At 42.4% G+C, this 18,056-nt stretch overlaps 2 protein-coding genes across 2 annotated transcripts; both read left to right on the top strand.

Moving 5' to 3' along the window:
• The first annotated feature begins 13,793 nt into the window (after window positions 1-13,793).
• LOC121997873 (peroxidase P7-like) lies at window positions 13,794-15,643 on the top strand. The gene is made up of 4 exons (XM_042552538.1): window positions 13,794-13,974; window positions 14,187-14,443; window positions 14,721-14,912; window positions 14,988-15,643. The coding sequence occupies exons 2-4, from the start codon at window positions 14,222-14,224 to the stop codon at window positions 15,537-15,539; spliced, it is 966 nt and encodes a 321-aa protein (XP_042408472.1). The 5' UTR covers window positions 13,794-13,974; window positions 14,187-14,221; the 3' UTR covers window positions 15,540-15,643.
• A 517-nt stretch (window positions 15,644-16,160) lies between these two features.
• Window positions 16,161-17,428, top strand: LOC121994374. Its single transcript, XM_042548432.1, has 2 exons — window positions 16,161-16,504; window positions 16,691-17,428. Exons 1-2 carry the CDS (start codon window positions 16,337-16,339, stop codon window positions 17,222-17,224), a joined length of 702 nt encoding a protein of 233 aa, XP_042404366.1. The 5' UTR covers window positions 16,161-16,336; the 3' UTR covers window positions 17,225-17,428.
• Window positions 17,429-18,056: the final 628 nt, after the last annotated feature.

Raw genomic sequence — 18,056 nt, 5'->3', positions numbered from 1 at the left:
GGTAGAAACTTCCTCTTGATCCGAAAATGATTTTCCTCCCATTGATTTGGCTTGACTTGTGGAGGTAGAAGCTTCTTCACCCTCTTCTTCTCTTGACCCGGATGTGGAGACTTCTCCTTCTTCTTGATCCGGTGTCACCAAATGTTGCTCCCCCTCAATCCTAGATGTGGAGGCTTCTTCATCTTCATCTTGTATATGGAACAAAGAGTATGTTCTCTCTTTGTCTTTTTCATTGTACTCCTTTGAAGATGAGGCTTCTTGGACTTCTTCTTCGGAAGTTGAGCATCTCTCAACCTCGGAGTCCTCTTCCTCTTGATCTTGATCCAATGAGTCACCCTCTTTGGATTCTTTTTGAATTTGTACAGTGGAGGGGATCTCATGAATCTTTGCCAATTTGCTCCATAGCTCTTTGGCATCTTCAAACTCTCCAATTTGAGCCAAAATATTGCTTGGCAATAAATTTACCAATAGTTTGGTCACTTTGTCATTTGTCTCGCTCCTTTGAATTTGCTCTTGGCTCCACTTGCTTCTCTTGAGAGTTTTACCTTTTCAATTTGTTAGAGCCTCAAAATCTTCCATAAGAGCAAACCATTGCTCTATCTCCACCATCAAAAAATTTTTTATCCTTGATCTCCAAAGATCGAAGCTCATCATTGTGAATGGTGGAGGCACCCTTGTATCGAATCCAAGTTCGTCTTGGAATTCTATGTTGAAGTTGAGCCTTTTGATGAAGTCTTCGACTTGTAGAATTGCTTCAACTTCTTCACCCTCTAGCTTTTTCCCTTTCCGGTGAAGAGCAACCTTCCTCTAATATCACTTGGTAGGACCGATTATGTAGCTAGAGGGGGGGGTGAATAGCTCGGTGCGCTCATCGTGCTCTTCATTGCTTGTTTCTTCAAAGATGTGCAGCGGAAATACAAGAAACAAAACATACAACGCTAACACAAAGGATTTACTTGGTATCCACCTCACAAGAGGTGACTAATCCAAGGATCCACACACTCACGCACCCTCCACTAATAAAACACTCCTTTACGGTAACTACCGAAGGTGGAGAAGCCCTACAAGTTCACACTACAAGAAGAAAGGGAAAGGGAACAAAATACAAGCAAAAACTTACAAATTTGCACAAGAAAACCCTAACCCTACATTTCTTCTTATTGCCATAGATCTGCCTCTTGACTTGGAAAACCTCCAAGAACTTCAAGAACTGGCGGTGAGAACTCTGTGGAGAAGCTTTTGGAGCGTTGTGAAGATCTGAGCCGAGGTCGTGGAAGTTCTACCGAAGGAATCGAACGCCTGCAGCTAAATATGATGCCAACGATCAGATCCCGATCGATTGGATTACTCCCAATCGATCGGGGAGGCTCTGGATCGATCGACTGATCGATCCAGAGCGCCTCTGTGCTCTCAGGAATTGCTTGGGTCGATCGGCTGATCGATCCAAGGCTTATCGTGCGAAAATCGCACTTCCCAATCGATCCACTGATCGATTGGGGGCTCTGGATCGATCGGCTGATCGATCCAGTGTTGTTCTGTGTGATCGCACACTCGTCCCAATCGATCCATTGATCGATTGGGAGGAGGCTTGTCGCGAAGACTTGCCCAATCGATCTACCGATCAATTGAGCATGAGCCAATCGATCGGCTGATCGATCCAGCTTATGATTTTCTCCCAAAATCAAGTCTAAAGCCTCCTAAACCAACATCTGGTCAACCATGACCTGTTGGTTCATCGTGCCTAGCATCCGGTCACCCTTGACCTGCTAGGACTCCCTCACCAAGTGTCCGGTCAATCCCTTTGACCCACTTGGACTTTTCTCCTTGTGCCAAATATCCAGTCAATCCCTTTGACCTACTTGGACTTTCCTCCTCGTGCCAAGTATTCAGTCAATCCCTTTGACCTACTTGGACTTTTCACCTCGTTCCAAGTATCCAGTCAATCCCTTTGACCTACTTGGACTTTCTATTGCCCGGCTTCACTCACCGGGACTTCCAACTGCCTGGCTTCACTCACCAGGACTTTCACCTGGCTTCACTCACCAGGATTTCCCAAATGTCTGGCTTCACTCACCAGGACTTCCATCTGCCCAACTTCCCAGTTAGGACTTTCCATTTGCCTGACTTCACTCACCAGGACTTTCACCTAGCTTCACTCATTAGGATTTCCAATCAAGTATCCAGTCAACCTTGACCTACTTGACTCTCCTTCACAATCTCCCCACATGAACAATTGCACTTACAATTTTCATGTGTTGTCTACATGTATTGTCAAACATTGAAACCCACACATCATGACTCGAGCTTGACTCAATTCGAGCTTAGTCAACACGGTCAACCTTGAACTAGGGAATATTGCACCAACATTACTTAGCGTGATAGTGTGCTTGTTTATTGCTCGTGCTGAGATGCGAGGACGAGAGTTTGAAATCCTGCCCTAGGGACCATTAGTCGTAAGAGCAGTCTCACTTGTAACTCGCACTGGGGTGAGAGTTTGGAGTCCCGACCGAGAGGTCTTTGGTAGTAAGAGTAAGCTCACTTATAACTCGTACTAGAGCGAGAGTTTGGAGTCCCGACCGAGAGGTCGTTGGTCGTGAGAGCAAGCTCACTTATAACTCGCACTGGGATGAGAGTCTGGAGTTGTGAGAGCATGCTCACTTATAACTTGTGTTGGGGCGAGAGTCTGAAGGCGTGAAAGCAAACTCACTTATAACTCACACTGGGGCGAGAGTCTGGAGTCCCGACCGAGAGGTCGTTGGTCGTGAGAACAAGTTCACTTATAACTGGCACTACGGTGAGAGTCTGAAGGCGTAAGAGCATGCTCACTTATAACTCATGCTGGGGCAAAAGTCTGGAGGCGTGAGAGCAAGCTCACTTATAACTCGCACTCGGGCGAGAATCTGGAGGCGTGAGAGCATGCTCACTTATAACTCACACTAGGACGAGAGTCTGGAGTCCCGACCAAGAGGTCGTTGGTAGTGAGAACAAACTCACTTATAACTCGCACTAGGGCGAGAGTCTGGAGTCCCGACCGAGAGGTCGTTGGTCGTGAGAGTAAGCTCACTTATAACTTGCACTAGGGTGAGAGTCTGAAGGCGTGAGAGCATGCTCACTTATAACTCGCGCTGGGGCAAGAGTCTGGAGGCGTGAGAGCAAGTTCACTTATAACTCGCACTGGGGCGAGAATCTGGAGGCGTGAGAGCATGCTCACTTATAACTCGCACTGGGGCGAGAGTCTGGAATCCTAACCGAGAGGTCGTTGGTCGTGAGAGCAAACTCACTTATAAATCGCACTGGGGTGAGAGTCCGGAGGCATGAGATCATGCTCACTTATAACTCACATTGGGGCGAGAGTCTGGAGTCGTGAGAGCATGCTCACTTATAACTCGTGCTGGAGCAAGAGTCTGGAGGCATGAGAGCATGCTCACTTATAACTCGCACCGGGACAAGAGTCTAGAGGCGTGAGAGCATGCTCACTTATGACTCATACTGGGGCGAGAGTCTGGAGGCGTGAGAGTATGCTTGAGGGCGAAGAGACAGTGGTTTGCCTTCTGGTACTTCCTACTGCTGGCGAAGTGGCGCAGGAAGACAGTTCTGAAATTATGAAAGCAGGTGATGGACCCGTTCGGCAATCCATCGAACCATTTTTGTGCCGAGCCAGATAGAGTATTCAAGAACACTCGGCATTTAATAGCGTCGCTGTATTGATGCAACAACGCAGCGATCTGGAACTTGCGGAGATGATACTCCGGATCTTTACTGCCATCGTATTCTCCAATGGTCGGGGGCTTGTACCCTTTTGATAGCTTTTCCTCTAGTACCCTTAGAGAGAAGGACACTTGCTTATCGGGTTCCCCTCGGGGCTCCTCCCTAAGGACTATAACTTTCCCCTTCTTTGAGTCCCTGGGCTATGAGCTTTCCGCCATAGAAGTCTGCGATTGCTCTTTTTTATCATAAAAGTCCGGGCTCTTATGGTAGTAGTCTGGGATTGGTTCCCGATAGAAGGTCGGGGGGAACTCTTCGGGATGCTTCCTCTTAGACTCTATATTCGAAACATTAGTCGGGTCCTTAGAAATGACAGACATTTTGTATGGTTGCAAAGTAATGGTTTGTTTTTCGGAAACCGCTCGTCTCTTAGCTTTCTTGAACAGTTCGTACTCCCCTACCGTCATGGTCACGTTGATTCGTCTGGTGCCCTCCATCTTCACGTTTCAGAATAGGTGAAGAAATTTCCCACAGACGGCGCCAAATTGATCCTGTCCGGAATCTAAGTCAGATGAAAGCCGGATGAGCTATTGCTAGTGTTGACAGAGGGGTGATTGAGACACCTTTCTCGTATGCGCTTCCAAAAATGGATTCCCACGTGGTGCTGATAGACGATGATGATTAAGCCGATGACACTTGAGCTCTGCGCACACTCAGATAAGCACACGGGCGTTAAAGGCTAGAAACTAGGGAAAAAGTCCTCGGAGCAGGCCCTCCGACGCTCAAGTCAAGTACTTTTCCCCAGAAGAACAGTGTATGGAGGAGAAAGAAAGTAGAAGACAAGTGTGAATGTGCGAGAGAGCGTACCTGCACAAGGGAGAGGACATCCCTTTTTATATGACAGTGCGTCCCTTTGGAGGTTGGCCGATGTCAGAGAATGTCAAGTGTCAGATCCTGTCGGGTGATGAGGACATTTGGCATCCTACTGTAAGCTAAAGGAAGGTTCCATTCGCAGATGATCGTAGTCCGTTGGAATATTCCCTGACACTCAGCAGTTATTCTCTAACAGACGGTTACGATTCTTTGACCTCGTTGTCATATAGCATCTTCTGTCCTGACCGGGTATGAATAGGGCAGTTCGGGATAGTCAGTCGGGTATACTACCTGGCCTAAACCGTGGGGGGCCGGGAGCTGTGGAGAGATTGTCCAAGAGCCGATCGAGAGTTGACTGACCTAGAGTTTAGCTTACTGAGAGCAGGTAGAACTAGGCCGTGAGAGCCCAACCAGTCAGATCCAAGTCAGGTGTCACCCCGACTGCCTACCAAGGTGTCTCAGATCTGGAGCTCCAATCTGTGGGAATCCGACCGGGAATCATGTTGTTGACATCGTCACATGGTCCTACCTCCTCTTTCCATACCTGTTGACTATCACGTCCTCTTGTGTAAAATACAACACCCAAATAATATTTAAATAATAAGGTTATTGGACAAATAATCTTATTGGATTTTTCAGGAATTTTTAGAAATTTTCTGGAAATTTTTCGAAGTCCGTTTGGCGTATTTTAAAGGGATCAATTAATGGGTTTAGAGAAAACCTGTTTGGAATACCCTTTAGTGGGAGTTGTTTGAGGAAACCAACTTAGGGTTTAATTGATTGAACCTAAGTTTAAAACCTCACCTATACCTAACCCGTGCCCTAAGTTCACACCGACCACCTCACTTCCCGATTCCTCCCCTTCCTCTCACGTGCCGCCTTCTCCCGATCATCCTCCTCGTGTTGTCGTCGGCCACCGCAGCCTGATGCCGGACGTCGCCGCCTGCCGCCAGATCGCCGATCTCCTCTTCTCTGTGCCCTAGCTGTCTCCCTCCCTCTCTCAGTCCGATGTCGCGCCACACGTCTCCACCCGATGCCGCTGCCGCCGTTGCCGTTGTATCGTCGTAGCTGTCGGCCTGGTGAGAGTCGTCGTCGCCCTTGTGGTAGAGCCACAGCCGCTTGCTCCTCTCCTCAAGCAAGCTCCACAGCGCTGTCGCTGGTTGCCATCGTCAGCAACGCCGCTCCTCTTCGCCTCTTGACGCACGCCCGATCCCATGCCGGTCATCACCGACGCCGCCCTAATTACCCAGGGCCAGCCGTGGCCAGTCTTCTATGCGCCTTCGGCTCCTCTCCGGCCACGAGCAGGGGGTGGTGGGGTTGTGCCCATGAGCCAATTTCCCCTCTCCCATTCCACGTGATGCCACACCGTCGCTATGCCTTGGTTTGGATTCACCACCTTTCTCCGGATTGCATTGCCCTCTTCACCCGAGTGTTTTCTACGGCGCTAGCTACCACTGGTTCCTTCTTCACCTATCTCGACAGCCACATTCTATTGGTCTTTGCCAGATAGGTATCTGCTGATGGAAGATTGTGTTAATTAGGTTGGTTGACCCTTTTTCAGCTCCGGCCAGCTTTGTTGAGGGCGATCCACAGATTCGGGCCACCTATTTCTGGTCATGGATCCTTTCAATCATGAGCGACTAGCCATTTACTTGAGTTCGGGTAAGTGTTTGATTGACGTAATGGTTTCATGATCGATATTAGGATTATTAGATTTCTGTTGTAAATTATTAGGGTTGGAGTTATGTTCCATTTGATGAATTAAGGGTGTATTGATTTTAGAAAATTTGCCATGATATAATTGATTAACTCACAAGGAGATTGGGCTAAAAAGATTAAATATAATCTAAGGAGAATGATGGATTAATTAGGGTTAAGTAGACATAACTCTAATTTTGTGGTTAATCAATAATCGTATTTGATGGTGGCTATCTTAAATAGGTGTGTAGAATTGATTTAGCTATTTACTTCATGTGTAAGTAACTGAATCTGTTAGTCATGGAATTGCAGGACTTGGTTTCGAGACGAGCGTCTCGACGTGTGATAGGTTTATCACGATCGACGTGTAAAGGCGGGTACTTCTTGCTTTATCTCTTTAGCACATTGATCTTAGTGCATGAGCTATATGTTTAGATGGCTACTATGTTTATCTTGACTCCACTCTTGTTTTTCCTGCGCTTTATACTTCCACTCAATCTTTGAGCTACTCATGTCTGTTTCTATACAGTCTCTTGTTGCTATCGATGATATTTAGAAGATACTATAGTACTAGGTATTGGATACCAGATACCAGACATTAGATAGAAGGTATTGGATATATGGACACCTGATACCATGTTTACCTGCTTTGATTGCTGTTTATTTACACACCTTGCTGAGCATGCTGGCTTCATGTAGCATACCTGTTTTTGTTTATATATATATGATAACTGTTGCATTATTCGCATCATGTCATTGCATGCATGCCGTCGACCATGTCTCCCTTGTGGTTGAGAGGGTCATTGGCTAGAGCCGCACGCTCGGCCGCTCATGGGTAGTGGTAGCTGGAGCGTGCCGCTTGTCCTGTCGTGCCACACTCGGCCACTCATGGGTAGTGGCGGCTGGAGTTGCGGCAGCAGGGACCCCCGTCGCAGACGTAGCTATTCAGCTACTATGCACCTGTCCATCCAGTCACTCGAGAGTAGTGGCGGCCTTTGGGTGGTACAGTTTGTCATCGATCCGGCCTCTCGACCATACAGGGGTCGTGGTGCAGAGAGGTGGGCGGGGTGACCATCCGTGCATACGCTGTTATTATTATATCAGCTGATGTTGTTGCTTACTTATCTTGCTGTTGCTTACTTATGCTGACATGTTTATTGCCTAGGTTATGCTTACATAGGTTGAGATTTATAGTGATATTGTTTTAGTATCTGCTACTTCTCTTATGACACTGTATACTATCATTATACTCTATTTGGATATTATATTCATGCACTTTCTTTCCTTCTACCACTAGCCTAGGATATGGTTTCAGGTATGGACACTTATTATGATATCACTGTAGTATCTGCTATTTCCATACGAGACTGTATACCTTTGCATCTCTAGTTCTTTACCATACTCATGCACTATCTGTCTATTACCCGCTGAGTTTTTATACTCACCACCCCGCATATTGGTAATTTCACCAGGTAACAGGTAAAGGAGTTATGGAGTTGCCTGGAGATCCTGTCCGCCAGTCCCATGTCACATTCGAGGACGACCTTACGATTTCGGTATTTCTTACGTTATTTGTATTGTGGGTTTTATACTTGTTTATGTATTTGTATTCTCTTGTATTTGGTTTGATATTATTGTGTCAAGCTGAGCCGGCTCGCAGTTAGTTACTTTATGTTTTGTGATCGTTGTTTATGTTTTCCGCTGTGTTGATTTAGTACAGCTGTGTGGGCTGATTCATATATTTATATAACTGCGTGGTTGTATTGATTTCTGTTCCAGCCGAGTGGGCTGGTTATATAACGGCGTGGTTGTGTAGATATTTTCCAGCCGTATATGGCTGATGATAGAGTGTATACTAAAAGCCTAGCTTTTGGTATAAACATTTATCTAGAAATAAGAATCACATTGGTCAAATGTCTACATTTGTGATAAATGTAGTTGTTCAATTAATTTATATTGTAGATAACATGGTGTGTGGTGTCACACACAGAGGATCATGTTATCAGTACCTTATAAATTATAAACAGTAGCTCACGACCAAGATGGAAAGGAACAAACCATTTGAAGGTCGTAGTGTAATTAGGTATTAGTTTATCTTAACTATATAATTACACTAGTACACTTAGAGTGTATTGAGTAGGACCATTAGAGGTCGTTTCTTTTATACTGACTTTATAAAGAAACAAAGACCTCAGTTATTATGGAAGTGTGTGCTCTTAATCCTAATATAATAACAAGCACATATATTTGATATTTATTTCTTTAATTTGTCAATGGGTGAGATTTAGTTCGATAAATCAATAAGCCCGATAAGTTGGGAAATGATATCACTTATAGTGTGTGTTGTTGATTATAGAAGGAAACTGTGTCCTAGAGATACTAGGTTGAGAATGTCCCCAAGAGGAGCTCAAAAGGATTGTCATGTTAAACCCTGCAGGTGGACTTAGTCCGACATGACGATGAAGTTGAGTGGTACTACTCTTGGAGCTAGATATTAATTGAGTTGTCAGTAACTTACTTAATTTGTGGACATTTGTTATCTTAAACACAGGGAGACTAACACACTCATAATAAGAAGGAGCCCAAAAATGTAATTTGGGATTGGTGCGGTAGTTCAATAATAATTCTCTAGTGGAATGGATTATTATTGATAAAATTAAGTTGTGTGTTCTGGGCGAACACGGGATGCTTAATTTTATCGGGAGACCAAAACCAATTCCTCCTCTCGGTCCCTATCGTAGCCTCTTAATTATAGAGTACTATACCCACCTATACCCGCCTTCTATACCCACGAATAAGGGGTGGCCAAGCTAGCTTGGGAACCAAGCTAGGGCCTAGGTATAAAATTGGTGGCGGCCCTAGCTTGAACCCAAGCTAGTGGGGGCCGGCCAAATTAAATTAAAAAAGGATTTTAATTTTAATTTTTATTATGTGGAAGAAATAATTTATTAAAGAGAATTAAAATTAAAATATCTCTCTTGTAAAAGATCTACAAAAGATTAAAGAAAGAGATTAAATCTCTTTCCTTATTTGTAGATTGGTGAGATATTTTATTTTCTCTTTAAAATTATCCAATAAAATTAAAATTATAGAAATTTCCTTTTATCAAACATGAAGAGATTTTTAAAGAGAAATTTTATTTTTAAAATTTCCGGAAACAAATTAGGAAGTTTTAATTTGTTGATTAAAACTTGTCTAATTTATTTCCTCTTGATATGGCCGGCCATTAGAGATTAATTGGGGAAATATTATTTTATTTTTCTCAATTAAATCATGTCAAGGGAATTAAGGAAATTTTATTGTAATTAAATTTCCTAATTTGCCTAGGCCAAGGAATATAAAAGAAGGGGTGAGGGTGCCTTCACAAGACACAACCTCTATTATTTTCTCTCCCTCTTTTGGTTCCTTGGTGTGGCCGGCCATCCTTTCCCTCTCTTCTTCTTGTGGTGGCCGAACCCTTCTCTTTCCTTGGAGCTCTTATGGTGGCCGGATACTACTTGGAGAAGAAGAAGAAGAAGGAGAGGAAGCGAGCATCTCTTGGAGCTTGGTTAGTGTTTTGATTTTCTTCCTTGGTGAAGCTTTTTCTTTTGTGGCCGAACCTAGCTAGGAGGAGAAGAAGGTGGTTGGTGGTTTCTCATCTCGGAAGATCGTTGCCCACACAACGTCCGATGTTAGAAGAGGAATACGGTAGAAGATCAAGATGTTTTTCTTAAAGGTATAACTAGTAATTTTTCTTTCCGCATCATACTAGTTATTTTTGGAAATAATACTAAATACAAGAGGCATATGATTCTAGAGGGCATATGATTCTAGAGTTTCGAATTTGTTTTCGATATAGTGTTCTTTTGTTTTTCTTTTCCTTGTGATTTGATTGTTCTTTTCGGTTAACCTAAAGTTATTTTAGGAAATTAAATATTAGCTTTCTATAAAAGGTTTTGTCTAGTCGGTGATGGTTGCTCCCATATCCAAGAAGGCCATGTGCCTCGCCACGTCAGTACTGGGAACCGATTATGGAAATTAATATTTAATGGAATTAATAACTTAAGGTGACTTGGGTCGAACGTGTTAAGTTCCGCAGGAGATCCAAGTCAAAACCTAAAAGAACAAATAGATTAAGTTTTGGATCAAACGTGTTAAGTTCCGCAGGCGATCCAAAATTTAATTTAAAAGAACACATGGTAGCTAGGAAAAGGTTCAGACCTTTGTACAAAATTTTTGTACAGTGGAACCTCTAGGCTTTCCGAGTAGCAACCAACAACTGATGTATTTTGTATATATGTATGTCTCAGATTGGCACCGATACAGAGGAGATGTTGCCGAAATTTTTCAGTAAGGACTCCTCTGGGGGCGTGACATCTTGACTTCTAACTGTCACGCCCCCTTAATTTCTGACTATCATTTTTTTTTAACATCTGACTGTCATATTTTCTTGATTTCTAACTATTTAATTTTATCGAATCTCACTATTATGTATCACATCATAAAACACTGTAGAAAAGTACCTGATTGAAAATGATTGCGTCAGCTCGCCTACGGCATAACAATGCTTTAAAGACAACTCAGAAACTCTAAACAGGGGACCAAAGACAGTCTGTTAGGGGTTGACGAAATTGAATTTTCTTTCAACATTTTTTTGTATTTTCTTGTTCAAATTTTATAGCCTTAGTTCGTCTTAGTTGTTTTACATGTATTCCTTACTCTTGTCAGAGTTTTTTTTTTCCAATACTTTTGGGAAAAAAAAAATAATGGAAATTAAGAATTGGGAGTTTTGTACACTGATAAATTTCAATTTCAGGTATTTTAACATTTGATTTTATGTTCTTTAGTTTTTGTTGCATTAACTTAATTACCATCTAATTACCATTCAGTGAATTCGCTATACGTCAATCCTATAATCTCGTATATAACCATGCTACAATAAACCAAAATAGTATTTTACACAAAAGTGGTTAGTGAAGATGATCCAAGGCGTCTAAGCCAAATCCGAAAAAGATGTCACAACAACTAAAGGAGCGTGCTGAAAATTTTAAAGTGACAATATATAATCTATGCTGTCACACAAAAGCTAAACTAATTGGATCAATTTTAAGCTACCAATAATTGATGATCTTATTAATCCAACCTAAATTAAATCGATCCATTTGGACAATTTTCTTCCGACAAAGCCAACAACCCAGAGTGGCCCCGCCCCTTGTCTGAATCTATCATTGTTGAACAATGACGACCTAATTAATTCAAAATTATAAATAAAATCAGATTTTGACAACTTCACTGCACCTACTACATAGATATTATGTGTCTACCGTACACTAACGATTCCTAAACCCATACTGCTTGTTGTTTTAATGAATATATATTCTTCTTGCTATAAATTCCAATTTAACATTTATATAATACTCTATTATGATATTAATGAGTCCTTAAATTCGTACTAATTTATTTGAGGAAATATGATCCACAATCCACAATCTATAATTGATACGGCCACTATTAAAAGTTACCATGGATATAACTAGGGTTAATCAGCTAGGTCAAAGTTGAGAGAAGTTAAATGATCGTCTCTCCATAGTAGAGCAATCGACCCGTCAATTTTCTTGGTAGAGCATTCGACCCGTCAGTATGTTCAACAGAGTTAGGGCTGTAAACGAGTCAAGTTGAGCAAAGCCGAGCCGAATTTTGAGGTGTTCAAGCTTTTTTGGCAAAGTAATTGAACCAAACTGAGCCGAGCTTAAAATGAATCAAGCTTTTGAAATGATTGTTCAAGCTTGGCTTGATTTATTTTTTATGAATTTGAGCTTATTTGAAACTTGGTTTGAGCTTGGTTCGTTTAGATATTATCGAACTCTCAATTTAAACTTGACTCGAGCTTAGTTTGTTTAGATATTATCGAGCTCTCAATTCAAGCTTGTTTGATTGTTTAAAACTTTTAGTTGTTTGATTGGTTATTGAACATGATAATTCAAACATATTTATCTATTTTATTTTATTATTTATTTAGCATATTGATAATAGTTTTATTAATAAATATAATTGTTCATGAAACACATATATGTTAAAACTTTTTTTTTAGTTTAATAAATTGTTCAAATTTGTTTATTTAATTAATCTTGTGTATATTGAACGAACATAAACAAGCACTTACCAAGTTGAATACCAAACTTGTTTATGAATGCTTGGTTCATTTATAGCCCTAGGCAGAGCATCCGACCCGCAGTCTCCCTAGCAAAAGCATAACATCCAACCCACCAGTCTTCCTGGCAAAGCAGCTGACCCGCAAGGATCAATCCGCTAGATCCGACCGGCAACATTCCACGGCCAAGCAACCAGGGCCGATCCATCAGATCTGACCGACAACATTCTAGGGCCAAACTACCAAGACTGAGCCACAAGGGCCAATCAGAGAGATCCGACTGGCAACATTCCATAGCTGACTTGCTAGTGCTGACCTGCTAGGGCCGATCCGTCAGATCTCACTAGCAATATTCCAAGGGCGACCCACGAGAGCCAATCCGTTAGTCTGCATGGCAGAACAGAGCTGACCTGCTAATTTTCCCGATAGAGCAGAGCATTCAACCCGTCAGTTTTCTCGACAAAGTCAAGCTGATCCATTAATCTTCTAGCAGAGTAGAGCATCTGATCCACTAGTCTTCCTAGCAGAGCAGAGCATCCGACCTGCCAGTCTTCCTAATCGAGCCAAGCTAACCTGTCTGCGATTGGTCTTATCCAGGGGCTCAGCTCCCCAATTGAAAATCCATGGCTCATGTTTAACTAGCTTTGCAGCTCGGATGCTTTGACTCACCTCCATTTCGATCTGACGCCTCTCCCAGACCCAAATATCCAGGGAAACACATGGGCCTCCTATAGGTTGTCAGAATATATGGATTGTTAAAATACATGAGTTGTCAGAACATATGAGTGTCAAAACACGTGGAGTAATATATGTGACATAGCGTGATCCCCACAAGTATATTCATGGTGCAAAATATGAGTAACATGACTCTTTGACACCTTTGACATGACATATTCTTTAATGTAAATATGACATCTTGTCAAAAATGTATCACCTCGCCTGACAACCATAGATGTAACACATCACTACTTTGTGCTATAAAAACTCCATCCCCACATGCCAAGGTACGCCGGATACTCCTTGCTACATACATTCATTTTTCATCATTCTCTAACATATTGTTTATCTTTTCCATTTTAGATATCGCCAGAAATTGATTTGAGCATCGGGGTGAAAGATCAGGGCAACCCGGTCTCAATTCTAACATCCTCCATCACTCTTTTACTTTGCGCAAGCTCGTCCAGCAACAAAGATAATTTCCCCTCTTCTTCAGAGGTCTAACTCACTCTCTTTTTCCTTTTGGTTTCTAACTTGAAGTATTCTTTCAGTCAATATCAATAACACCTCACTGACAATTTACTTTTTATTATCATTTTTATACGGGATCAATAATTATAATCATCTTTTGTTATGATTTAATAACATTTCATAATATTCCCTTGATTGATTGAAGTGCTTAGACTACATGGAGGTTAGGTGCAATGTAGTTGTCAAATGATGTGTGATCATGTGGCCTGCTCGATCAATTATCAGCACCAGTCCAAGCCCATGGACAGGTTAACATCACGTACGGATCGAAGCCGACAACTGCTTACAACTAGATTTACTACAAAGATCCAGAGATGATTGTAAGTATTTATAGGAGCTAGGAAATGAAACATATATATATATATATATGCATGCAAAAGGAACGAGATAAAGAAAATAACGTACGTAAATGTTTGTTTCGATAAATCTGATATATATATATGAATAATATTACTTGCATCTACAGATACAATGATGGGAAAGTGATAAAGTTTACATTCTTCTTTCATATATATATTTGCCTCTCGATTAGGGAATGCTCGCTCCATCTGGTGGAATAACTGAATCATGGCGTCGCGTTCCCAAACCTTCGTGGCTGCAGTGCTCTGCATGCTCGCTTGCAGTGGTGCAGTGGTGCTGGTTCATGCGCAGTTGTCGCCTTCGTTCTACGCACAAAGCTGCCCCATCTTGGAGAGCATCGTCCGGTCAGCCATGACGCAGGCGGTCGCGCAGGATGCCACGATCGGCGCTTCCATGCTTCGCCTCTTCTTCCATGACTGCTTCGTCAACGTGAGCCTACACATTCTATGTATATTAAGGTTACATGCCTTCAATTGAGTTCATGCTAATACCAACAATGATCCTAATTGGTTTTAAAAATCAAGAAGGAATATAATCATTCAATTTATCCTGATTGATATATTGAACATCATTATTACTATTGCTTCGTGTCGGGAAGGATCGTACAGCATCTTTCCAGTCTGGAATTATGGGCAGCACTGTAGTCGAACAGTACTTCATACTATGCTTTCAATTTTAATCATATTCTCCGTCACACTCTTCCCAGGGATGCGACGCCTCTGTGCTTCTCGACGACACGCCGACAATGGTCGGAGAGAAGAACGCTCCCCCAAATCGCAACTCCCTGCGCGGCTTCGTACTCATCGACTCCATCAAGGCGCAAGTGGAATCACAATGCGGAGCCGTCGTCTCCTGCGCTGACATTCTCGCCATCGCCGCCCGTGATGGAGTCAATTTGGTACTCGTCTTAGATTCCATTAAATTGTGTCTTTTAATTTAATCGGTCAGTTAATTCACCAATTAATTACACCAGTTGGGGGGACCGAGCTGGGTCGTGGCTCAGGGTCGGCGGGACGCGCGGACGGCCAGCCTGTCGTCCGCCGGGTCCAACCTCCCGCCGGCCACCGCCGGCATCAGCACCCTCGCGTCCATGTTCGCGTCCAAAGGGCTCAGCTTGCGTGACTTGACGGCGCTCTCCGGCGCCCACACCGTCGGCAACGCCCGCTGCAGCAGCTTCCGCGCGCGCATCTACAACGACACCAACATCGATACCGGTTTCGCCTATTGGCGGCGGCAGGAGTGCCAGAGTGTGGGCGGCGATTACAGTCTTGCGCCCCTGGATGCCACGAGCCCCACCATATTCGATGGCGGCTACTTCCAGAACCTGATGGCTGGTAGAGGGCTGCTGCACTCCGACCAGGAACTCTTCAACAACGGCCCGACGGATTGGCTGGTGCAGATGTACGGCTACAATCCGGCGGCTTTTGCCGCCGACTTCGCGGAGGCGATGGTGAAGATGGGGAGCATTTCTCCGCTCACGGGGAGCATGGGAGAGATCAGGTTGAACTGCCGAAAGATCAACTGAAAATCTGAAATACAATATATGCATACATGTATAACTTCATACAAGTATATGTAATGATCTCAGCGACGATATCTTGCTAATAGAGTAATTATTTGTTAGTATAATTTGCGATCAATGGCCAGCGATGATCTCTTAGCTCAACTGATCAGGCCAAAGAAAAGAAATCAAACTCGATAAATTAGTGAGGTGGTCTTCACGTCCTACCATTGCTGAGTTTTCTGTACTTACTGACACTGTCTTTGAATCGGCTGTTAATCAGTTACTGCCTTCGGAGGTATCTTGCACAAAAACAATGTATTTCGGTTGAATCGATCACCAGCTTGTGGCAAATTAAATTAGTCTCCGAGAGATCTGCTTTTATATCCGACCAAGAGAAGCCTGCTCACGTTTGATTTGAGAAATTATTTTAACAATATAATTTTTTTCGGGATGTAACACATATACAAGATACAATACAATAATGTAAAAATATATTAAATACTATAAATAACGTAACCTATAAGATCAAAGCAATCCAGTTTATTTGTATTTTATACTTATCGTGCACTCAAGCATAATTAGTTTGACTTTATATGCTTATTTTAATCGTTGGTTTCGTATGCTAATTAATTCTCGGTCCTCAAATTGCGCTGGAAAGCAAACGACGAGGGAGAAGCGGACAGCGTTCTCTTAATCGATCAATTCATCGCCCTTTAAATTCCGTCAAGGAGCAGTTGCAAACTCCGCTCATCCTCGCCTCCTCCTCCTCTTCCTATAACCGGCTATCTAGTGCAGGAACATCGTCAGGCGAGGCAGCCATGGGAAATTGCGCAGCGAAGCCCCTGGCACTCGACGACGCTCCCCTGCCGCTGGAGAAGCTACCGTCAATGAACGGTTCATCCGTCGACGGCTATGCCTACAAGGAGGAGGAGGAGGCGGCCGCTACCGCCAAAAGCACCTCGCCGGAGCACGAGCCCCTGCTCAAGGTACATCCAGCTCTCTGCAGTCTTTTAATCATGCATTCAATCTATGTTCCAACATAACCAGACAGACACATATATCTATCCAAATGCTTCAGATCATTCTATTGTTGTCTAAATAGATTAATTTTACAAAAAATAACAAGTTCCAAATTGATTGTACTAAATAAAGTTTACCGGACTTACTTGCAGAGCAAAGAGGTTGATGAATCCAATAAGAATGACGCGTCGGAGGCTCAAAAGGGGGATGCGCTCAAAAATGATGAGAATGTTGTCTCAGAGACTCACACACTTGCATCAGAACCTGCAGAAGAAAATACAGGAGTGATGGATCATGAAATAACCGATGAAACAACGCCCGCTAATCCTCAAGACACTGTTGTTGTCACTCCCCAAGATTTAACCAACGATGAAGACAAGGATGCTGCATTTGATAAACCTAAAGACCCTGAAGCCATCATCATCGAAAATGCTGCACTTTCTGAGGCAAACGTGGAACCAGAGGATTCAGAAGCAAAAGTTCAAGTGGAGGCTCAAGAGATTGATGCCATAGTTAAAGAACCTAATGACCAAGAAGCCACCACCATCATTGCTACTCCCCAAGAAAATCCTGCACCTTTGGAGGCTCAAGAAAATGATGCTACAAAAGCTTCAAAAGATAAGAAGAAGGGAGATGTCTTCCACACTCTGTTTACTATGTACAACAATTTGGTAAAGAAGCCTTGAGTGTTGAAATGGCATGATGGAATTGCTGTTACCAGTTACCACTTGACAGTTTGGGCTTATATCGTGTTAATGGGATTTAGTGAGAGTTTTTCATGTTTGTCAGTTGTCAAGTTTCCTCAATTATTGATTACATTGTAACAAAAAATGTCTTTCTCCTCTTGAAAACCACGTGGATATGAATATGTCGCTCTGTATCAAGCATTATCTTCGAAGATTTGTGTCCTCTATTGGTCTAGTGTATATTTCTTTTGAGTTTGTTCACAATCTGCACTGTAAATGCCTCTTTCTTCTTCTACCTTCTTTATAATTAAGAAGCATTATATCTTCTTTATTAATATCAGTCATTATGTGAACTAGTTCGACATCCAGTCCAAAAAATTTAGTTCTAATTCCATTAAATAGCTTCACAAAAGCTTCTCCAAAATATTGAATAAATGGAACCAGAGGATTGACAAGATGTTGGAGTCATTTACAAAACTAAAGTGAGATCATAGCGTCAGATTCAAATCTTAATAGCAGAAAAGTACCTTTATTTCATCCTCACGGAGCTTCAGTATGAGAAATATAAGATAGAATTATTTTGATTCTAATCCTTTTTAAGGAAGATACATAAGCGAACTATGTGAAAGGCCAAATTTAAATTATAAATATAAATATTTTTTCTTTTTTTCTTTTATATTATATTATTTTTATTTCTTAAAAGTATATAATTTTAGAATATATATATATAATATTATTTTTGGGTTTTTTTCATTCGTAATATAAAATGGTCCAACCGGGCTAGGCCCGTGCTGGGCATTGGACTCGTGTTGGGTGCAGGATCCTCACATTA

The sequence above is a fragment of the Zingiber officinale genome, chromosome 6A, assembly GCF_018446385.1.
Source record: "Zingiber officinale cultivar Zhangliang chromosome 6A, Zo_v1.1, whole genome shotgun sequence".
Lineage (NCBI taxonomy): Eukaryota > Viridiplantae > Streptophyta > Magnoliopsida > Zingiberales > Zingiberaceae > Zingiber > Zingiber officinale.
The sequence above is the reverse complement of the archived record's forward strand: the minus strand, read 5'-3'. Positions and strand labels throughout refer to the sequence as shown.